Source organism: Melanostigma gelatinosum (genome assembly GCF_949748355.1).
Source record: "Melanostigma gelatinosum genome assembly, chromosome: 12".
Classification (NCBI taxonomy): Eukaryota; Metazoa; Chordata; class Actinopteri; order Perciformes; family Zoarcidae; genus Melanostigma; species Melanostigma gelatinosum.
Genome location: NC_136645.1, coordinates 6951992 through 6976629, shown reverse-complemented (window position 1 = coordinate 6976629; position 24638 = coordinate 6951992). Strand labels below are relative to the sequence as shown.

The window sequence follows — 24638 nt, the reverse complement described above, 5'->3', positions numbered from 1 at the left end:
CTGATGATTCTGTGACACCTGCTGTAATGAACAGCTGCAGGGAACATCACAGTTTAGAGCAGCACGCCTGTAGGTGTTAGGGAATCAGTGTCTTGCTCTAGGACACTTCAGCAGCGACATGAACCAATGTCTGTTGCCTGTGTCCTCTAATTGATTACATTTCAATCATTATATTGATCATCTCTGTCATGTGAATTGCCATGAGATGTTGCTGAAATGCTCTTGGGGTTTCATCACACAGAACCACGGTGAAATGGTACAACAATTATTGAGTCACTTTCACTCATGGCGTGACAGAACATCTTGCCCGTCATCATTCTTCACAGCGTTGGTATGCTTTACAGAATTCACCGAGGGCTCTAATTAGCCATTTATCAGTATATCATCTGTCTGCACCTGGTTAACAAGCTCCACAGCATCTTTGACATACGTAATGAACCGGCTAATGAGTTAACAAGATTCATTTTAATGTCTCTCAGTCTCATTATCACCACCGTCAACTCTCACTACTCATACAACACATGCAGATTGGCAGTAAAACTTTGCGTCTGCTTTCATCTTTTGAGTCAAAAAGGTGTTCACTCCAACAGCTCTGTCCCATAATCGGACAGAGGACAGAACTGACCTGCTACTAACTTATAGTACTCGCAAAAACGAAGGCTGACATCACAATTTCAATTTGACATCGAAGACAAGAAGGCTGGTCAAGCCTTGCTGTTAAGAACTGAATCCTAAGTCTATGTGTTTATGTTTGAAGGAGATCAGGTTTTTGGTTTTATAGTCCCTCGAGACTCGGCTGCTGTTCTAGTCATTATTACAAAAAGTGGATTTGATTAAGCTTAGTTAAACTATCTATACAGTAATACTTTTACGACTTATACTTTTGGCATTGGTTCAACATATCAATCAGATAATAACTTTCTTCAATAAATGTGCTGGATAAAACAGATAGAACATACAGTATATCTCTTAATAAATAAATAAATTGATGCATGTTGTGTCATTGTTTACTCCATATCATGAACATAATCTGATGCAGATGCCACTTTATTTACTTGCATATATTCATAGTTACCATTGTAATACTGCAGAGTACCTTAGATTTGGACATACTCGTCAATCATTTATTTTCATTCTAATAGGTTTAGTCAGTTAAATCTTGTCAGGTATTTTAGTTGAATGGCTTTGGAGGAGTGCTATGTGGACATATCTGCAGAACAGTGCAGTGAGGATTGGTGATGGAGGGGACGATAGGGCAGGCAGATGAGAGTACAGGAGAATACTGGAGGTGCAAGACGAGGGCGAAAACAGAAAATAAAATGATGACGAATGATAGAATACAAGCTGATACCTCAGAGAAAATGATAACGAATGGTACATCAAAGGACGGAGGAGGAGAAAGAAAGATAGGGAGTCCGGAAGGGAGGACAAGTGTGGGGAATGAGCAATGGGAGTTGATCGGAGGGGGCAGGGGAAGAAAAAAATTGGATGCATGAGGTGGGGAAAGGAAGAAGAGAGAGGACAGAGATGGAAGGATGATTATGGGGGAGAGCAACGGATGGGAGATGGAGAGAGGGATGGAGGGATTGGAGAGAGCGAGGCTTTTTTGGATGAACTATGGAGAAGAGGAGAGGAGGATCATCAGCGCTGAACAGACAGGGAGGAGGAGACAGAGACAGGATTGGAGAACGAGGAAAAAGGGGAGAGGAAAAGAGTTTGTGAGAAGGACAAGCCAGGCCATACATCCGGCCCCGGCTGCTTGGCACAGCACTGGCATTGCCACATCTGCTGCCCAAAGCTGGGAGGCCAGGTGGCGTGTGTGTGTGTGTGTGTGTGTGTGTGTGTGTGAGTGTGTGCGCGTGTGTGTGTGTGTGTATGTGTGTGTTTGTTTATTTGTGTGTATGTGTGTGTGAGTGAGAACAACAGAAGTGGTCAGATGGAACAGAGATGGTACGGGCCTGTTTCCTGCAGAGGGACTCATACATACAGGCCTGTCTCTCTCTCTCACACACGCGCACACACACACACACACACACACACACACACACTGATGCATGCACTCACATACACCCACTGCTACACATATTTCACAATGGCCTCCTGTGGCAAACAACCCAATTTCAGCTAACATTCAAACTTCAATATCAGTTTTACGTGTGTGTGTGTGTGTGTGTGTGTGATGTGTGTGTGTTTGTCCATGCGTGGGTGTGTGTGTTTTTTGGCATCAACCATAGCATGACCTTGTTGTCTGGCAGCGCAGCAGGCCATGTTCACGAGTCAGGTAGTAACTTGCGTGTGCGTGTGTGTGTGTGTGTGTGTGTGTGTGTGTGTGAATTTACATTGAAAGTCTGCCGTGTGTACGACCTGAGTGGAGTTGTCATTAACCTTCCTGTCTATATTTAGGCTGAGCCATGACATGCTGTGCTGTGCCACACTTAAACAGAAAGTAATTGGAAGAAGGGATAGCCGAGGATGGAGAGGGGGGGAGAGGACAGGAGTGGAGGAGAGAATGACAGAAGACAAGAGGAGAACAGAGGGGAGAGGGGAATGGAGGGTGATGTATGTAGAACAAAGAAGAAGAGGGGGAGATGAGGGTACAGAAGATGGATCAGTCTGCTCTTTTACATCAGCTCTTGTCCCCAATAACCAGAGAGACTGCTGAGGGGCAATGGAGATGCATTCCTTCCCACAGCGAGCTCACAGCCCCATCTGGCTTTGTGTGCGTACGTTTCTGCGTTTGTGTACTGTATTATGCATTTGTGTAATAATGGCCTACTGTATTGCCCATTTTCCCAAAAATGTGTCTCTTCGGATATATATATATATATATATATATATATATATATATGCAGCAACACATAATATCCCTTGGCACAGGAAAGCACCTTTATTTGAATCATCGGTGGCTGCTGAAGTTTTTGCCTATTTTTAAACTAACACATTTAAAACCAAGCTGCATCTTTTCTCAATTGTGCAGTAAATAGCAACATGGGCTGTTTAAGTTCAGGAAGTAGGCCTGCGTTATTTTGACGACAGGCCTTTTTCACAGCAGAAAAGTAAATATGAAACAGAAATCGTTGTTGTAGGAAAAGTACGACTAATAACAATACCATTGTTATATTCAAGTGTACCAGTAAGCTTTGTATTGCAAGTACATTCATGCAGGATGGAGTGAAGAATATGTTGAATGAAATCCAAAAAAAGATAAAGAAGAGAAAAAACCCCACCAACCCTCATAAAAGACATTGATAAACAACACACACACACACACACACACACTGTAACTACTCATAAGTCTGGGAAAACAGATTACTTTTAACATGGTTACAGTTGTGATTCTGTTTTCTTTCTCCGTCTTTGGACTCTTTGGCGCAGACATGTTGTAATTGTACTGCACTGTCCCTTTGGCTGCCTGTTTCAGAATGTCAGCTGATGAAGACGGAGAGGCCGAAGCCAAACACCTTCATCATACGCTGCCTCCAGTGGACCACAGTCATAGAGAGGACCTTCCATGTGGACTCGCCTGATGAGAGGTCAGTGACCCAAAACACTCCCGGTCCTGAGAGCATCCTCCAGTTGTTGTTGGTCAGTTATCAACAAGGATGAAAATCTGTCTAATGAGCGCTCCAATCTTGTACATCAGGTGAAGTCTGGCTTTATTCAAGTGTAGATGCTGTTTGTATTATTTAGCCAGAGCTGTCGTTAAAGCCAGAAGTGAAAAAGAAACCTTTTTATGTACAGGTTAGAGCGAGGTTATTATCATAGACCGCCTGGTGTTTATCTCACAGCAGCAGTTACACCCAAGTTTTTCAAAAGTCATATTTTTCTTTTCAAACATTTGAAGAGGCATTTCTGAAATCCCACTTTGGCGGAGGATGTTAAACTTAATTCCGTTTCAGTTCAACTACAATTTCTGTTCAAGTATATAAATATATGTCATTTATTTATTGTGGGTAAAGGTACTGCATCATCAAGGCCAGAGGTTTTGTGTGAGGAGGTTTGTACTGTAGATGTTTTTTGGTGTGTGTGTGTCTGTGTGAGGGAACGAGAGAGGGTAAGAGAGACAGAGTGGAAAGGAGACCTTTCAAGTGGCGTTGGCATAAATTCTCCAGCTGCTCAGTTCCTTTCTGAGGAGCTGAGGTGTTTATCTCCAGAAAATGAACAGCTTTGCCCAGAAGACCACAGATGCTTCTGTGCATCCTTTGAGTTTGTGCGGGTTTTAATGTGTGTGTGTGTGTGTGTGTGTGTGTGTGTGTGTGTGTTACAACTGTCTGTTCAACTTTGTCTGTTATTTGTTGCTTTATAATAGTTTTGCCTCCAGATGATCAAATAAGCATAGTAGTGAACATAAAGCTAATACATTTCTGTATTTTATAAAGTCAAGTTGTATACAAGATGCAAGTGGACAAATGCAAGCTCCAGATGTGTCTATGTTTTGTTGAAGAAGTGTGTGTGTGCAAGACGTGTGCATCATTGAAGTTTAAGTGGGTTGGAAAGAAGTGTGTGTGTGCGCCACAACTGGGTGTCTGTGCTTCTCTGTGTGTGTGTGTGTGTGTGTGTGTGTCACTGTATTTGTTGTACTGTACCAGTGCTGGCAGGACTCCAACTACCACAGCACCAGCCGTGAGCAGAGGGTGGCACATGTTGGCATGGTGCCCAACTGTAGGCAGGCCTATTATCTCTCATTAGCAAAAAAAAAACTCCTCATTATACAAAAAGCACTTTAACCAAGGGAGAGAGCATTTATCTGCTGCCTGACCTTGAGAGAGTTCCCATTGCTTTTCATGTTGCTGCCCGCACACACCTCGTGGGTGCCACAAACGGCGGCTCCATTGTTGTCGATGGAGTGTAACTTGAGTTTGCCCTTGTTTTGGAGTGTGTAGGGCACACTCAGAAGTCTTTGCAGTAGAAAGGGCTTTTAGATCTTAAAAACACTGCTCACGTTATATGGATGTTCTTCCAGATCCCTCAAGGAAACATATGGGCATCTAACGCAAAACAAAACAAAGACACAGGGGTGATCGTTTGGGAGTCAAGCAGGTTTCATTATTATGATCTCCTCGCGGCTTACACTGAGTAAGTATATTTGAAAGTGCAAACTTTCAAATCCCTACTTGCTTCTCTGGATAGCAGAGGATTTGTGAATATTTGAATATGATCTTTGGTTCACCTTCGTTCCGGCTCTTTAGTGTTTTCTGCTAACATGTAAATATTGTACAGTTCCACAGGATTACAACTGTTTTACTGAAGATCGGGGGGGGGGATATTCTGAAATATTACTGATAAACTATATGATCCTCTTATGTGCAATTAACCAGATTTATAATTTCTGGAGTTAAAACCGTAGAACCTCAGTTCAGTCTTCTCTTCTTCAGAGCAGAGGGAAGCTTGGCCCTGTTTATAAACCATTATATTCATCATCATTAAATACAGTTAACGTGTCTACAAATCCGGATGCATGGCTGGCCTTCTGCTACAGATGATGGTCTCACACACACACACACACACACACACACACACACACAAAATCGAACCCACACACATTTCACTTCAACAGATGTTGAACAGCACCGTTAATGGAAAGTCAATGGAGAGGAACAATGTTAGCAAACAACAATGCATTGTTCCCGCTAATGCATGGATGCGCATTTACATTTAGATACATGCACACACACACACACACACACACACACAGACTGGTAGGCATTAGTTCTGCACCATGATCATCGCTCATTTGGTTGATTCTCTAGTTGCCCATGATTCCTCTCTGTTGCACAAATAGGCATTTATGTTAATTGTAAACACCTTAGCGCCTTCAAAAACCTGGTTAAATTAGTGCACAAGCCATCCAATAGGAGAATCTGTGACCAATATTTAATGTTACACGTGTAATTAATTGTTACTTGCGTTAGATTCAGTTCATTGTTACTATATTGTATACATATAATGTATGTATGTACAGTTGGCTGTTAGTAAAGCATTTGCAGTCGGGCTAATACTAGACAGGGAACAGTAGCAATAGTCATATGACGGATACAAATGATACCTTTGCTTCTAACCTGATGTTCATTTATTTTAAAGTGACTAGGGCCGTAAATGATGATTTTCTTTATTGATTCATCTGATCATTTTCTTCTTAACGGGAAGAAAATCTGATCTTTTTTGATTCGTGCCTGTTAAAAGTCCGCTTCGCTCAAAGCGACATGTTCAGATTGCTTCTTTTACCACTTCCACCCCCCATGATATTCAGTTTATTGTCACATATGACCAATATGATATTTTTGCTTCGAAAATTACTAAAATGATAAATGGATCATCAAAATGTTTTCTGATTAGTTTTCTGTCAAAAACACTTTTTGCATTTCTAAACTGGACCTTCCCAACATGGAAGAACACTGGATTTCCATTACAAAAAGGAAATCTAAAGGATCACGTCTCAGTCATTTCCATCCAATCAAACAGTAATGTGTGTCAGAAGCAGTGGATGGGATACAGTAGGTGTTGGTAATGCTGCTTCCCTGAACCTTGTCTTGTTGTGTGTCGTAAACTCAGAGATGAGTGGACAGAGGCCATCCAGATGGTGGCTGACAAGCTGCAGAGACAAGAGGAGGAACGATTTCAGTGCAGCCCCACCTCCAACATCGACAACATGGTCGAGGAGGAGATGGACATCTCCACCACACACCACAAACGCAAGGTAACACCAGACAACAGGAGCGCACACATACTCTCGCACACTAAATACTCAAAATACAGAAATGATTCATTCATGTCAGTAGAAATCAATTTTCCAATGTATATCTTGTCATATATCAACGGGTTGTTCAAGGGGAAGTTTTGATCTGACAGTAGCACGAGAGGAAATATCAGCCGGTCACTAAGATAGTTGCATGTCATCCAAGAGGGATCTGTCGCTTTTGAAACGTTGTACTTTTGTGACCGAAATGTATCCGGAGCACTAAGTATTGATGTCTATCAAGTACAGAAGGTTGGCATCAGCTGTCAGGTCAGACGAGTAATCTTGTTGACTTGATCAACTCCTGATTCAAATTCAAATCATGCAAAATGAGGCTTTATTTGTATTTAGTTCTTGGCTGCTTGTGTTCAGATAACATTTGGCGTTTGAGAAGTGTGGCTTCTTTTGTCAAATGAAAAAAGGAGTTTGTAGAAAACGATGATTACATTCCTCAAAGAAAGGTATTTGCACTTAAACATATTGTACTGGCAGTAGTATTGAAACATTTCAAGCAATGCACTGCTCTATACTACTAGCTGGACATTAAGACATCGAAACCCATCAACTGTTCACCTCCAAGCGTAGGTTGCTGACATTCTGCCTTCCCCTCCCCAAGACAATGAGCGACTTTGACTACCTGAAGCTGCTGGGAAAGGGAACCTTTGGAAAAGTAATTCTTGTCCGAGAAAAGGCCAGCGGGAAATACTACGCCATGAAAATCCTTAAAAAAGAAATCATCATCGCCAAGGTTAGTCTGGCTGACTGTTCGTCTGCTGATCGAGCTTTACATCTTCTTTTTACTGAAATGTATTCAGTTATATATTCTGACTACATTTCATCTCGAGGACGGTGTCAGATGTCGGTGTCTGATGTTTTTATTGCATTTCATGGAGTGCTCTTCAACTGTGTTCTTATTCATTTGGCTGATTAAAAGATGTTTTTACCGCGTCTGTGCAGGATGAAGTGGCCCACACACTCACAGAAAGCAGAGTCCTGAAAAACACCCGACACCCCTTTCTCACTGTAAGTACCACACACACACACACACACACACACACACACACACACACACACACACACACACACACACACACACACACACACACACACTCTCATGCGCATGTCTCATACGCAGACAGCACATTGATCCTATACATACCTGAGTCTCTTGAGGCTAATTATGAGTTAGACACCCAATTGTTGTACATTAACGACCGCATCTGTTAGCTTTACACTATACCTTTGATGTACACAAACACACACATAGCCCCCGCTCATTTCTATCACACTCCCTGTAAAAGCACACACACTTAAATGAATGCACCGGTACACACGCACTGTTGTGAGAGCAATCACGTCTGAGTTTACCGCTGTCGCATCTGCAGCCGCAAAGAGACTCCGGCCAACTGTTCTTTTGTTTAGCAGCTTCCTCCCTCGACAGAAAACGCGCACCTATTTGCCTGGAATGGGCAACATGAACTGTTTGAAGCTGTGACTGATCATGTTTTGCTGCTCCTGCTGTTTTAGCTCGAATGGGAACAGACTTCTTGCTGCGTACAAAATGGTTCTCTCATTCACTTCACTGTGCTCTGTGTAAGGAGTGTCTATAGAAGACGACGACATAATGTGTGACATGGAAAATCAAAAAAACAATATTTGATGCTGTTGAAGTTCTCCCTCTGCACAGAAATATAAGAGAGAACTATTGTGTCAGTAAAGACATTATAATAATTAACCCTTGGTTTCTCATTTCAGTCATTGAAGTATTCATTCCAGACTAAAGACCGCCTCTGTTTCGTCATGGAGTATGTGAATGGAGGAGAGGTAAGACACACACACACACACACACACAGCTACACACACACACACACACACTTTCATGATGGTTGTGTGGTTACCCATCTTTGTGTTCCTGCTTTAAACAGACGGTTAAACCACATCTCCACAACACCAACTGACATTGATTAAGCACCTATTCCACTGTAAGCTCTGAGTAAAAACACATCAAAATGGCTACATATTACCGGTATTTAAAAAGATACATTTCTTCGCTCTTTTGTTTACATTTTTTTGAGAAAATATTTGTCTAAAATACGAATTATGTATCACGGTTATTACAAGCGTTTTGAATAATAATAATGTATCCCTTTACGTTACCAAAATACTGATTTTTTTGTTTAGTTTTTTTATATATTTCAAAGATGGTTTCTTAAACCATCACCTGTTTTTTTTTGTTTGTTTTTTATGTCTAACAGATAAATAAACAGTTTTTACATGGTGAGATATAGTGTAAGTGGAGATGTGTGAAGTTTGACTGTTCGATTGCTTTCTAACAGTTAATTTGCCAACCAACTGGCCTCTCGCTTCCTTCTCGTCTCTCCTATCCGCTCCATCCCTGAACTGCTCGTGTCTATTTATGAACACACCTATGGGGCAGATATAGCCAGAATGACAGTCGGAGACGAAATGAGTTTGGATTCCCCCACTTTTCCATTTCTCAGATTTTTAATCGGGCCATTTTTGCAATCTTGGTTCATTCCCTCAGTGTAACTGTCACCTGCTCCCCTCCCAGATAGTTAGGCAGTTCAGCTAGTGCCAGGCCTGAGCAAACACACACACACACACACACAGAAAACACCAGCAAACACTCACATACTTAGACAAACACACAGCAAATTTTTACCTCAACGGACAAATTGTGACCACACATGCCTCACAAACAACCACAAACACACACACACACACACACACACACACACACACACACACACACACACACACACACACACACACAACCCATTACAAACCTGCCACAGTCACAGCTGCCAGTACACTGATGAAGGCCCACCTGTCGTGTTACCCCCTCTCGCCGCACCCCGCCACACACGCACACACACACACACACATTACACACGGACACCATTTGAGCAAGGTGGTCTGTGAGCATCACTCCAGCGGCCATATGCAAACCTCCCTGAACAATTAATGGGTAGATGTGCGCCCCTTGGCCTCATGGGTAATTTGTACGACTTGACTGGTGCGCCGCAGCAGGCTGGTGTCATTTTGGTGCCACATGTGTAGCTGTGTGACAGTGACAACTTGACAACTGACGGCTAGGGACAGAGTGACAGTGAGAGAGATGAAGGGAATGTGAGGTGAGTGACTGAAAAGGCAAGATGAAGGAAAAAACGGAAGGTCGCGCCACCTAGTGAAGAAAACGAGTTGCGTACTCTTTAAGTACGAAAGTGAGCTTCCTGCCAAAAACAGGAAGATGGATATGAGGATTGAGCAAATGAAGACAGAGGCTCAGGGGGCAAGGCCAGTTAGGCCACTAATGAGTGCTGCACTGGAGGCAGTTGAGATGGGTAGGGGGGGGGGGGGGGGGGGGGGGGTGTTGGCGGCGGCGGCGGTGGTCGGCCTGTCTTTAACTAGACTGGTGTATTGATTAAACCCTTGATTTGGCCCCCGTTGCCGAACTCCACGCCAGCACCGTGCCAACCTCGCCCAGAGGGTAACGTGGAAGAGGTATGCGAGTGTGTGTGCATGGCGAGGGGGGCTGCTAGATGAGGCGCCAGCTGCCGAGCGCCTCCACCCGCCCTCCTCCGAGGCCCCCTCCACCCCCCCCCCCTACCCAGCCCCTCACCATGCGCACCCCCCACCCACTCCCCCCCCCCCCCCCCCTCGCTCACCCTCCCCTCCGCTATCTATCATCTCAATATGGTGCGGGCAGCCAGTTTGTGTTGTGCTAATTTCCTCCAATAAATCAGTAATTATTGCTGTGCCGTCCCTGCTGTCTCTCCCCTCTCTCTCTCTCTCTCTCTCCCTCCCCCACCCTCTCTTTCTCTCCCTCTCGCTCACCCTCCCTTTTCCTCCCTCCTTCTCCCGCAGCTGTTTTTCCATTTGTCAAGAGAGCGGGTGTTTTCCGAGGAGCGCACGCGCTTCTACGGCGCCGAGATCGTCTCGGCTCTAGACTACCTGCATTCAGCCAAGATTGTGTACCGGGACCTCAAGGTAAACAGAAACAGAGAGGCGAGGCTGGTTGGGGGGCATGAATTAGAGGGATCAGATATTTGAGGGAAAACTTTGTTTTTGTAGCCCACCCCCCCCCCCCACCTTGTGTTCCACAGTTTTTTTTTTTTTTTTCATCCAGGAGGAGAGGAGTGGCTCAGGATGTGTGGTAATTAAAGAGAGAGACAGGGACAAGCTCACACAGACATGAAGCGGTGAAGAAGTGGAGACAGGAAGGGAAGGAGAGAGGAAGGGGTGCTGTTGCCACAGAGGTAGATGGCTCTGTCTGAGCGTCTGCCTGGCAGCCTTGGCCCCAGCCCTGCTTCCAGCAGCCAAGAAAACAGAAAGGAGAAAAAGCAGACAGAGAGTGAGAAAAACACTTCAGCCATTAAAATGAAAAGGTTGAGTGGCTCCAGTACACGCCTGAAGTTTATTTCCCTCCTCTGCATTTGTGTGCGTCTGTCTGAGTGTGTGCACTGCCACTGTGTGGGGTAATGCGATATGGTTGTCTTTGACCTTACCGTACAGAAAAAGTATTAAAGCAAAGAGAAGCTGTAAAGGGTTGATTCTCAGCCACGATTGACGAGAAGGAAATATTAGATTCACTGTTTCAGATTGTGATGGTGAAAGTTGTGTTTTGTGATGTGATGTGTGTTTTGTTTACCTTCCAGTTGGAAAACCTGATGCTGGATAAGGATGGCCATATCAAGATCACAGATTTCGGCCTCTGCAAGGAGGGCATCACAGACGCTGCCACCATGAAGACCTTCTGTGGCACGCCCGAATACCTCGCCCCTGAGGTAACCTTTTAGTTTTCGTTTCTGTTTTCTCCGTTTTGAATTCTCTCTCGCTTTATTCGTTTCCTTGCTTTACCTTCGTCCTCTAAGATGTTTCCATCATAACACTGAATACATTTTTACCTCTTTCACCATTTCCACTTCTTCAGTCTTCCTCTCCCCTCTTGCGTTGATCTTCACCACCAATCACCCATCTTTACAATATGTCGTCCTATAGCGCAGTTAGTTAAGAGTACAATAATAGAATAACCTTCAATTTCTGGGTGTTTAACAACCAAAAGTAAGGTGTGAAGTATACGGTCAAATATATCGTCAGAGCATCTACAACTACTGACAACCCTAGGAAAAGTAATTTCGGATTAAATATCAGCATCAAATCAAAAGGGACCTCTCCTATAATATAATATCATCAACTGATAAATGAATCTCAGGGACCGTGTGTTCAATTCTGTAAACGAAACAGACTGAGACTTTGTAACACATGAACGCATCCGTGGCATCTACACGCACACCGTACCCTTAAGCCATGAAGTGATGCACTTTCTCACCGCCCCGTACCCGTAATACCCTGAGGTTGTGTAAGGACTCTGATGTTTGAAACCTTCTTACAGTGGAATTTATGCATGTACATTTTAATTTGCAGATTTCACAAGCGAAGACTTTCCATAATATCAGGGTGAACAGTAAATATGCAGCTTATGCGTGTGAATGAGGGTGTTGGTTGGATTGGAAAAGGGCACAGGACGCACACACACACACACACACACACACACACACACACACACACGTATACACAACCAAATAACTACATTCTTGTAATAGTTTTTTTGCAGCCATCCGCTGTCCAGCCATCAGCGCTGCTTCACTTGACGGCCAGCAGATCAACTGGCGAGAGCGTTACAGGACTGTGGGTGGTGGAGATGTCGATGTGGAGATGGAGGCAGGAGGAGAGAGGCATAGTGTATATCCCACTTGAAAAAGTATGGAGGACAATTTGGCGCAGCATTTTGTGCTTTTTTTTTTTTTTTTAGAGTCCCTTCCTTTGCGTGCCAAAAGCTGATTGGAGGCTGTTGGTGATTTTTCACAGGATGTGCGTCTGTGTGCATTTATGTGTGTGCGCGTGTGTGCTGTGTGTGTGATTGCAGTAGAAAGTGCAGGCTAAAGCGAGGCAGATGGCGGCAGATGGGCGAGGTTGGAGGAAGGTGCTCGGAAAAAACCTGGAAATCTACACTACCGCCGCCGCCACTCACCCGCCCGCACGCTCTGCTCGCCCGCCCGCGTGTAAAAATAACACAGTTTTCTCGGAGCCAAGTTACAGAGATGCAAAGTAGCCGGGATAGAAAAGAGAGAGGGGTAGGTGGGGGTTGAAGGCAGAGGAAGATGAGAAGGGAGAGAAAATATTTCAGGGTTAAAAGGAGTGAAATTCAGACAGTTCCCATGTTTGCCGTCACTGCAAAGGGCAGATGAGAAGTGAATAAAGAGGATTTGTGTCTGCCCGAAGAAAGTCATACAACGCTGTCGAATGATTGTTTCAAGGACTGTCATAAATACAGAAAGATTAATGAACAATAAGCTGTGGGAAAGTCCTTGTTAAGGGACAGAAAACCCGTATCAGAGAAAACACATATGGAGTGTTTGTCTCTATTTTCTCAGATTTCTTGTGTTTCACTATTTTCTTAATTAAGTGTTAAAGGGGATGGATTCAGACTTTTCCAATCTATTTTTTTGTTTTTATTTTGTGACGTCGGGCATTGTGATTCTAATGTTTTTTACTGTCACTACATTTTCCATAAACCTAGCAGCACAGTCAGCCGTCAGTAAAACATTCAACATGAACATGAGCATGAATCATATCCAAATGATGACACTTCGGAGATAGAAGGTCTCTGCGTGACACCAACATATGTGAGTGTATGTTAACCGTGCCCAGTATATGAGGTGTGTGTTTGTGTTCCCAGTAGCCTGCTGGGTATCTGGGCTGGTACAGCCACGGCTGTGTGTGCCCGTCCCGTCCCATCTAGTCCTGTCCAGGCTGCCAAAGCTCCTGCCCCGCAAGCAGCATCTAGTTGCCACATGGCTGCCCCATAGGGACCAGGACAGGACAAGACCTTCTTTCTGACGGCTGCTTTTAATCAGAGCTTTTCTCTTCTTTTTCCTCTGCTTTCTTCTCCCTTTATTCTTTTCTTCTCTTCTCTCTGGCTGATTTATCGAATGCGTTACCTCTAATGCCATGTCCTATTTATTTGTCCTGTCTATTTCTAAAATATACACATAATCACCCATACTGTACACTTACACACACACACACACACACACACACACACACACACACACACACACACACAGTCCCATGCCTCCATGCCTGAGGCTGTGGGGCAGCATTCTGGCTCTGTGTGGATTAATCTGCTCCCTGCCTGCAACCAAGCTGCCACCACTTTCTTTGGTCCCAGGACACAAACACACACACACACACGCACACACGCATCGTCTTACACTGACATGCATATACATATACATGCCCAACTGGACTGCTTGCTTTTGTATACATGTCCGTACCTTTTTGTACAAAGACGACACAGCCCTGTAGATCTGCATTGAAAACTGCCTTGAAAGTTGCTCCGAATTTCATAAACTGCACTCTGTGTGTGTGTGTGTGTCCCTCTTCAAGCTGCAGAGAATGAAACACCAAGCATTTCCTAGTTTGCCTGACTCTCAAAACTTTATGAATTTGATGAGAATGGATAAATATTCCATCTGCTGTGTGTGTGTGTGTGTGCGCTTGACAGTCTCCCAGCAGTCTAAGCCAGTGTTATCCCTTCAGCCGTACCAATCAATAGTATATCTGGAGCTGGCGGCGCTTCGTTCCCCCAGCTTTTCTCTGCAGCTGCCAACAGGGTGACCAGCGTAATGCACACACACACACACACACACACACGCACACACACGCACACACTCATACCTCTTTTATGCACTTCCCGGCACATGTTGACTTGCACACACTGAAGCAGCCGCCTGCATCATTAGCAGTTTAGTGTCGAGTGTGTGAGCTCAGTCAGTTAATGACCAGCTTTCGTAGCATTGAGCTGCTGTGGAAACGCGCAGGCAGCTGTTTGGTGTTTTCTCTTAGCTGGTCTCATTGCACAATGACATTTAACATAATCTACAGCTGGGCTTGTACAACAGAACCTCACCTGCACCTGTGGCGATTGTGAATTACAACAAATCTCTCACAGAACTGTGGGCTTTAACCAGCAGTATTGCTGATCTGCAATATCAACATAACATTAAATTATTAGCACTGCCCAAAAAGCAATTACTAATCATCTGATTGCTGATGGTATCACTTTGATCATGTGATATGTATTTATTAGAAGTGGTGTCGTATAGATTCATTCAGAAATATCACGCTCATGTGTATTCACCTCCATGAAACTGGCAGTTTTTAATCCAAAGCTAAAGATTTGATAAACTCAAACCACCTTCTCATCTTTTGATACGCTTGAAATGTTCATGTGTCTAAAATCGGAGGTTCAAAGCGTATGTCAGCTTGGAGCACAAGTACTTAAATATTCGGATACATTATCAGTGTGCTTCTGTGTTTTCCTGAGTTTGTGTCATCAATCTCGCTTCTGGTAATGACAGATATTAGTCAGTGTATTTATAAAATAAAAAAAATCCTTTGACATTATGACATTTGCTGTATAGTTTTGAAATGTAATTTGTAATAGTCCAAACATGCAAAAACATACTGTACTCACAGAAACATTTTGCATTCATGTATTTGTGCCCTTGCCTGTGTATCTGAGCGTCCACCCTGCCTGGTCCATTATTAACAGTGAGTGAGATGTTGTTATTATTGGCGAGATGTACAACATATGCTGTTCTGGCTGCTCTCCAGCTATGTCTGTCTGTCTCGCTCACACATGCACACTCTCATGCGTACACACTCATATGTTAAAGAGCTTATTATGTTAATTAAGGCCTCAAAAGCACCTGAAATACATCTCTTCCTGCGTCTGCCTCCCTTTTCCTCTTCCTTCCTCTTTCTCGCTCTTCCAGAGGTGAGCGAGCAGGCGCACGAGTGGATGAAAGAGAAGGAACAAGCAAGGGAAGACATGATTAGAGGACTGAGGAGGCAGGATAAGACGGGATGGAGAGGACAGCGCAAGGAGAGCAGGCAGGGAATAAGAGCAGGAAGGCAGCCCAGACACAAGACTTTGATACGGGAGTGACTTCTTTCACAGAAGCTCTTTCCCAACCACACACACACACACTCACTCTCACACTTTCTCACTCACACAACACAGCAGCTTACAGTACAGTACCTGTGCTAGCCAGCTTGGAGGTCGGGCTGGCCCATGTTCGGGCTGTTCCTGCCTTTTCCATCCAGGGACGTTCCTCTCTGTCCCTGCCAGGAGAAGGATCAGTGTGCCAGGGAGAGCTGGCAGGGACCCGAGGGGGCATCTGGTGGGCCACGCCAGCTCACCGACTCCCTTACTGTAACAGGGGCCTCTGAAGACCTGCCATCCCATGATGTTTTCCTCTGGATGTGTGTGTCCGTGTATTGAGAGAGGGGGGCTTACACCTCAGCCCGTGTTATCTGTGCTACCACTTCTGTTCTTCTCAGACAACTTTTACCTTTGTTTTTTAAATTTTTTATTATTTGTCCCTTGAGCAGAATGGCATATTGACTCTCCGTTGCTGTCTTTCCTCGCTCATCTGCCTCTTCATTGAATACCTTGGGCAGTCTCTCTTCTTCCAATAAAATAAATGCAGAAATGCAGAATAAAAGCAGATGTCCATAAAACAAATGGTCCCGTTTGTAAAATAAAAAAGAGCAAACATTGTGTATCTGTCTCTCTCGACACTCTTCAGGTCCTGGAGGACAATGACTACGGTCGGGCGGTGGACTGGTGGGGTCTGGGTGTGGTGACGTATGAGATGATGTGCGGCCGACTGCCCTTCTACAACCAGGACCACGAGAAGCTGTTTGAGCTCATCCTCATGGAAGACATCAAGTTCCCGCGCACTCTGTCGTCTGATGCCAAGTCCCTGCTGTCAGGCCTGCTCATCAAAGACCCCAACAAAAGGTTCGCATGTGGCTTCGTGAAAGTGACGGTGTGTAAAAATGTAGAGAACAGATGGACTCGGGAGTAAATACATGCAGGAGTTTTTCACACTTTTATTGTTATTTTGCTGAAGAAAGTAATAAATACCTCACTCTCTTTTGATGACTTCTATAAGTGAGCTTGTTGCGTCTACTTCTCTGTTTATTTGAACATTACTTTGCTGTTCACTAGGCTTGGTGGAGGACCAGATGATGCAAAAGAAATAATGAGACACAGTTTCTTCTCTGGCGTCGACTGGCAGGATGTATATGATAAAAAGGTATGAAGCAACATTCTGGTAAACATAAGTTTGTACCGTGTACTGTGCCATTGTTTTATACGGTCTAAGAAAGCATGACAGGATATGATGATCGCCATAAAGCAGTCATTTAAATCCCGATTATGATGCGTGACCTTTATCCCGGATGTCTATCGTATCTTTCTTTGTATAACACCGCCGAGTAAGAATCAGGCTCTGTCCTTTCTTTCCCTTCCTTTCCTCACTCCTGTCTCCTCCCGTCATTTCCTTTCCTTGTGGTAAAACAAAACAAAAGTTAAAACATAAATGCGATACATATTCAGCTTGAAGCACACATCACAGGTTTATGCCTCTTTTGATAAAAAATGTGGAATTGGATGAAATGATAAAATGAGGACATTTTGGACATGAATGTGAAATACAACTTGACTGGTTGGCAGAGAAATGGCATACGATACTGTGACTTGTTCTTACTTTTTTATGACATATTGTGGCATACTTTATCATGACAAACAACAATATGACTTCTTCGTGGCTTTGTAGGCATACCATGGTGTTTGTTTAATGACTTTTTAAAACATTTTTTAGGACATACGGTACTATATATTGTATAACTTTTTTTGACACTTTAAACTTTTTTTAATTTCATGACATACCATGACTTTTTTAATGATATTTCTAATACCGTACTATGTCACTTATTACTTTTAATGACATTTGTTATGACATACTATACTTTGACTTTTTTATGACATAAATCACGATGACGTTTTATGTCATTTGTATGGCTTTCTCTACGATATTTTACTTTCTATGACAAACTACACTATCACATTTTTATGACATACTAAACGATGACATTTTCATGCCTTTTCATGACATACTATACTCTGAGATATTGTATGCTTTTCATGACTGTTTTGTGACACTATGACTTTGATGTTGCCTTTATGTGGTATGCTACATCACCATTGGCCCCAACTCCAGGACGTTTTGTGACGTCCAGAGTTTGGTGTCTTTTGGCTCTGTTGTTCGGAAGTGTTTATTGTACAATGTAATCTTTCCTCTTCGTGTCGTCCTCACGTCTCCGCCCCAGATGGTCCCTCCCTTCCAGCCTCAGGTGACGTCGGAGACGGACACCAGATACTTCGACGAGGAGTTTACAGCCCAGACCATCACAATCACTCCACCAGAGAAATGTGAGTGTTTACTGTTTCTCACTCTTTCTCACACGTCTACGTACAAACATATGCCCACATTAAAACCCAGGGAAATCTCACTTTAATTTGTTACATTGCTGACGATATTCTCAGTGGAGAGAAAAATATAGAAATAAACGTGGTGACAGAAGAAGTAAAGGCTCCGGTTTGGAGCGTGTTTGTGTTTAGTGTTGGGTTAAATGTGACATGTTACAGTGAAAATAGCCACATCCCACCAAACAATGGATGTGTTGGAGTTAATATACGTGGAATCATTTCTGCAGAGGATCATGAATGTTGTTAATAAAGCTGTTGTATTTTAATAAATTCAGTAGATTCATTTGCCAAGCATCTGATAATGACCAAAATCTGCTTTTTTCTCTTTTTTTCACTTTGATTACTTTAATAATTGCCGTTTTAAGCAATTCATCAGTGCTCGTGTTCTTTCTTTCTTTAGGTGAGATATTCAACTTGAAATAACTGGGGTAACAAACACTCGAAAAGTGCTGTTGTTTATTCAAGTGTCTCTGTAATAGTCCTCAGGCCACTTGCAGCGCTTCACAGCCTTTTGAAATAAAGACACCAGCTTCTAAATGTTGAACACTGAATTATGCACGAGTGTAAGCGGCGCGTTTCTCTGCGCTAATGTGAGGTTCCACTTGTTCTGTAGGTCGCACATCAGTTAGTGAGCCGGAGATTAAAGACACACTTGTTAATTGAATCTTGTTTCCGTTTAAATCTACAGTTCAACAACTTCCCAAACACAATGCTTTGTAAGGTTTGATTGTACTTTGAGATAAAAATCAACCTGGAAAATGTGTTTCCTATTTGAATCGTATGTCTTCATTTTAACTGAATAACTACTTTTAAGTCTAATTAATAATGTCATTAATTACTTCTGAATCCACGCGTGTCTTTAGTCGACGAGGACGGGATGGACTGTCTGGATAACGAGAGAAGGCCGCACTTCCCACAGTTCTCCTACTCTGCCAGTGGCCGGGAATGACCTGTCCATCACGGTGACATCATCACAGCTGGTCTCTGAGGTCATCAGTGTGGGACAAAAAAAGACCCACAGCTTTGGCCCTCCCCAGAAAGACTTGGAAGGATTTTGCCCTTCTCTCCTCCTCTTCCTCATCTCTTTTTCACCTCTGCAGTCTGCTTCTCTATTTATTTAAATTTTGTGAATCCCTTTTTAGAGAGCACTTCCAGGTAAAATTTCTTTATAATCCTGCGCTGCAACCCTAGGTGATCCGAAACTGTGATGTGATCAGTTACTATGTAATGTCCCTTTATAGACAGGAGCATCACCGGTGGCCTGCTGTGCTTTGACATGTGTCGGTCCTGCCTGTGAACCAGTGAGACAACAGCTGATGCATTACGAAAACCTTTTGTGGCTTTTTATCTGTGAGATGGCGATATAGCATTTAAGTCATTCAAACCTAAACTGCCGGTACCGGTTGTATCTCAGGCTTTTGCAAACAGACGGATGCTCTCAGATATCAGAGAGGCACTCGGGTCTGATTTCAAATCCTCTCTAAATAATTCTGGGATGGATTGAGGCTGCCTGGCATTGAGGGAGCAGTTGTCACCAGTGAGCAGAATCCTACACAGCTCATGTTGTCGAGTAGGATTTGACTCAGGTTTTGCTCAGTGCAATCCATTATTGTTGTTGCTGCTATTTCAACTACTACTACAGGTACTACTACTGCTACATTTCTACTGTTAAAACCCGGTGCTACACTATTAGCTTAATGCTGCAGATTATTATACAGCAACACATCAACCACCTGTATTAACGTCTATGCTTGTACAGCTGCAGAACAGGTGTTGTTTTACTCCTAATGTAGCCCACTGCTTTTACACATCAACTCTGTTGATTTAAGACGACTGAAAGGATGACGTGTGTGTGTGTGTGTGTGTCGTCCTATTATGGGTTTGTGTTTAAGAGCGCACCTCAAAGCACAGCAGTTCAGAAGGATGAAGCTCCAGAACAATGAGCTTTACTACGTTACCCACAATGCAGTGCGAGTTGGTTGATATAACCATCACAAGGAGGTGAAGATGAGAGGAAAGCAGTTGGTTTGAATGCCCCCCCCCCCCCCGTCCCCAACCTTCAGTCCCGCTGAGTTTAATTCTCTTCTGTCTCAAAAGGGAACTCAAAAGTGAAACGATGCGCTTTACTGTGACACGTCGTCGTCACGTCTTCGGGAACCACACGGCTGTACCTCTCTGTCTTTGTGCAGCAAAGTGAAACTGCAGCAGATTCACCACAGAGTGAAAACACAAGTCCAAGATGGCAGGTTGGGCATTGTTGATGACGATGGAGAGAAAAATCCAAGAATGATGACACATTTATAATGATATAATTTATGACGTATTGATGACTGAGGTAACGGCTGACTTCCTGTTTCATGAGATTCTTATGAAGGATTTTTATTAAAAAATACATTATGGTCTACCAGGAGGTACGCATCGACAGTTATGAGTTTACACAAATCACAGCAATGGCTATAATATATATGTTCTATTTATTGTTCTACTCATCAGTTTTATATTTAACATTTTCTATTATTATTACATTATTCTAGAAAAAAAACAATTTCTTAGGGCTGAGAGAAGGAAAACTAAAAAGACCCCTCAAGAAACAGAAATGGCTGAAGAATGTAGGAGGGAAAGCAGATAGCATTCCTGCTCCATTGTTTATTTAACTGATGTTTTTGTGTTATTTTGTGACCAAAATGTGACCGCCGAGAGGTGACGGGACGCATTAAAGACAGGTGGTAGTGTACTGTGAGCTAAAAGGTCAACAAATGTATTCATGTAATCCCCTTTTCGTCTTCAACTTTATCCAAATCATCCCACAGGTGTTTGTGAGGGCTCGCCTCACTTGATTGGTTATTGACACAAACGTTCCCCATATTTCATCTGATCACAGGTGTGTGTTGGTGAAGGCTCAGACAGAGTTCAGAAAGACGAAGTGGAAGTTGAGCAGAAAGAAAGCAAGTGCAGCACAGAAGGCTAAATGTTAAGTGGTAAGAGTGGAAAAGAGTCGGTACATAAGAGCTAGTTTTTACTGTAAGTGTGTCGAGTCAGAAAAGAGGAGAAAGAGGAATAATAGGTTGGTTATGAAATGGGAGTTTGTAAGGTCAGACACGCCTCTGTCTTTAACGAGCACCGTCATCTCTCTGGTCTGGACTTTGTTTGTTTGTTTGTTTGTAGTCATGTCTTCCAGTCTGACCAACAAGATTTAAAATCCCCTCAATCTCTCTGTCTTCAAACACCAGGAAGCCTTATGCTTCAAATCAGAATACATCCAGCACCTCAGACAAGACAAAATCACCAGATGTGAGGAAATATATTTTTTAAAATGTGAAATTTCAACTGCATCCTAAAACGAAAAGCATATCAAATATCATGTGGAGGAAGTCACCTTTAATATTTGGATGACACCGATTCAAAGGGAGCACCAGGGGATGTGCTCGGATTAGACGTAGGAAGTTGTTTTCCAATATTCATTTGAATGTTTTCACCATTGATGGATAACTTGAATTTATTTTCTATTTAATTTATTCGATGTCATTTTGTTTTTGGAGTTTAGCAGTAAGGGGGTGTAGTCGTGTTTCTTTAGATATTTTGTTCTAAAAATAAATCCTTTTGCTTTTCTTTACAAATATTTCTTATACGACAAATGACCTGTTTCTCCGCTGCTCTTAAGTCCACATGCTTTACTCTTGCACATCCATTAAATTGCTATTCGCTGGCAAAGGCGCTTTATGGCAGGAAGTAGAAAAGGATGGCGCTGGCCTGTACGCCGTCGTCCTCTGGCCGCACTAACCAGTCAAAGTGGCACTCAGAACTCTTATGAAAAATACTTCTCTGTGATCGACTGAGCCTGTCTGGCAGAGCTGAAGCAGCCGAATAGTTCAAAATGAGTACAATTCCAACCCAGCTGGCACCCTGGACAGGCTCAAGCCAACGCTCACAAGTATTTGGAAAGCTTTGATTTGATCCAGGTCTGCAGCAACTGAGGAGTTTGAGCTGTATGTGCTCGCTTCCCGCCAAAATAATTAGAAACCAGAGTTCATAAAATAAACTACTTGATAGCTTTGGCCGCAGCACTTTCACACGCGCAATTTTTTAAATATGATCCAGAGGATTCTGATTAAACCCTGCTTTAAAGGAAGGTTTGTAGCTTCGGTTTTTTTTTTTTTTAAAGAAAACGATTTTTAAAGCGCATCTTCCCTCCACATACGACCGATAGCTTTGATGTTGCTCTGATGTCTTCGGTGATTGTGTCCCACATGCCAGAGACGAGTCAGTGCTGCCGCTGCAGAATCAGTGGAAATGTTCAGAAACTCGGGTCAGTCTTCATGAACTAAAATGTTCCGAAATATCTCCTGATGTCACTGACTCCTCCTCCTTTTCCCTCCCTTGGGTCTCCGACTCTCCTCGTTAAATCCTCCTTTACACGTTGAAGTTAATTTACCGGCAGCTGCCAGATGCTGATTCTAAGGTCAGAGATCATATAAGTAATGCATGTTTTCCTTCAACTACTGTCAGTGGAGAAGCTGGAACTCAGTCATTCTTTTCATGGATGTGGGTTCCCCTGAAAGACTATGAATGAACATGTCAGTGGTTTCTTTGACTGGATGCTTTAAGCCTCCTCACAGCTTCACTGGTGCGAACCGACAGTATGAGAGATATGTGACGCTGCACCGGCAGTGTTCACTTTTAAAGCTGCTGCTGTTTGTACTGTACATCTATCACACAACACATCCGACTCCAATCATATTTGAATATGTAGAAATCCTTTCAAAGACCTCGGCTGCTCTGCCTTGATCTTGCCTGTTAATGAACCGTCGGCGTCGGCCAAAAATCACAAACCTCATTCAGCCGGCGTTTAATGCAGATAACAAGTAAATGGCTCCAGTGTTTGGAAGGATTTCTGAAAGTATTTGACCTCAGTGTCTGCAACAGAATTGCTCCCCTCTCCTTCTCTAGTACTAGACTACTATCATCGTGATTATTAACATGAACAAGCATGAGGCGCATTTATTTCTAAACGGCAAACAAAAAAACGGCAAACATGTACAAATAACACAAAGTGTAATTGAGTCAATTTCATGTCCATCTACTGTATGTGGCTTTACAGCTGTATGAGATGTTTGTGGACGGCTGCCAGCTGTTCTCAGAGTGGGCCACGGTTCCCTGAAGCACTGTTACACTGACTTCGGCTCTCCTCTCCGACGTGTCAGCGGAGCAGAGCCGATATCGACTCTGAGACGGTGTGCGGGAACTCAGCAGATCGATCAAACGGCCTTTTTCTGTCCCTCATGCTGTCAGGATGCAGTGCTGTTGGCCAGCGAGGCCTCGAGGATGTGAAAACAACAAATTACCATCAACATGAAGCCGTTTTTTTACACTGTACATCCTTAGTATTTTTACACAATGTATATGATAGGGATGCACATTATTTTCATTCTTACAGACGGCTTCAATAAAGCACGATGTCAATCTGCTGCGATGGTGTCGGCTTTGTATTTGCTGTGTGGCTAAAAAATACTATTTATCTTCTCAACTTTCAATTTAGGGACAATATTAAGAAAGAAACCAGAAATATCTCAGCATTAAGGATTGACTTTTTTTTTTAAACAATTTTATTAAAATGAAAATAATAGCATGTCCCAAAGGCTGACTTTAGTTCCAGTGATTTTGTTCATTCGCTCTGCAGAATAAAAACAAAGTGAGCCGAACACAAAATCCCAGTTCATCTAAACATTCAACAGATCACAGCAACAGTCTATCGCCAATATAGTAATAAATAAAATGGAAACCTGATTTTCAGTTCTGTTAAGTCAACATGAAGTGTATACAGTGTACCTCAATATTAAAAGGATGAACACTTGTCCCCCTGGGTAAAAAAACAACACAAAAAAAACCAATTTGATGTGTTCTTGTCAACAAAAGATTTCCGACTTCAGATCCAAACAGACAGACGGAGGAAACCGGCAGGACAGACTCATGTGGACACAGTATTGACTCGTCTCTAGAAAGACACAAACACACATTCAATGAGACACACACACGATATCTCTGATAATGACTGGATATGAACAGAATACAGACATGTTGTTAATGACCAGATCAGATCATTAGTCATGACGGGACAAACATCTTCTCACTGATATTATTTGAGTAAACTGACGACGACAATGTGCACCTAGAGATATCGAGAGACACCATCACATTCCTTTAGAAACAAAACAGTGAGTCACACTCTGCTCTGTCTGTGTACCTCCATGTGTCGGCTTTGCATCTCCTCACTGAGTGTGTTTCTCTCCTGCATCAGCTGGTTTTGTTTGGCCAGCAGCTCATACACCTGCTGGGCACTGCTCTGACAGTGACGGTCCAACTGCTGCAGCCTGCAACACACACACACACACACACACACACACACAATATTGACAAACTAAGTGAGAGGAACTTAAACTCCTGGCTGATACAAACCAAATGTTGTAAATATTGAAA

The 24638-nt window shown here is 43.1% G+C and overlaps 2 protein-coding genes across 3 annotated transcripts in view; one reads left to right on the top strand and one right to left on the bottom strand.

Annotated features, from left to right (window-relative positions):
• Positions 1 to 19467, top strand: part of akt3a (v-akt murine thymoma viral oncogene homolog 3a) — a 45350-nt gene extending 25883 nt beyond the window's left edge. The window contains exons 3-13 of one of the 2 annotated variants that reach the window (XM_079280867.1): positions 3422 to 3533; positions 6553 to 6697; positions 7353 to 7484; positions 7694 to 7759; positions 8492 to 8560; positions 10625 to 10747; positions 11416 to 11544; positions 16417 to 16631; positions 16842 to 16929; positions 18005 to 18107; positions 19028 to 19467. In XM_079280867.1, the coding sequence (XP_079136993.1) occupies positions 3422 to 3533; positions 6553 to 6697; positions 7353 to 7484; positions 7694 to 7759; positions 8492 to 8560; positions 10625 to 10747; positions 11416 to 11544; positions 16417 to 16631; positions 16842 to 16929; positions 18005 to 18107; positions 19028 to 19113 (1268 nt within the window). In that variant the 3' untranslated portion in view covers positions 19114 to 19467. Of the gene's footprint in view, positions 1 to 3421; positions 3534 to 6552; positions 6698 to 7316; positions 7485 to 7693; positions 7760 to 8491; positions 8561 to 10624; positions 10748 to 11415; positions 11545 to 16416; positions 16632 to 16841; positions 16930 to 18004; positions 18108 to 19027 lie in introns of both variants that reach the window. The other variant, XM_079280866.1, reaches the window with a different exon arrangement.
• Positions 19468 to 22973: 3506 nt separating this feature from the next.
• The window catches only part of sdccag8 (SHH signaling and ciliogenesis regulator sdccag8), a 40053-nt gene continuing 38388 nt past the window's right edge, over positions 22974 to 24638 (bottom strand). The window contains exons 17-18 of the mRNA XM_079280731.1: positions 24406 to 24532; positions 22974 to 24156 (exon numbers count right to left, since the gene is read on the bottom strand). Coding sequence (XP_079136857.1) covers positions 24130 to 24156; positions 24406 to 24532 — 154 coding nt within the window. The 3' untranslated portion in view covers positions 22974 to 24129. The remainder of the gene's footprint in view (positions 24157 to 24405; positions 24533 to 24638) is intronic.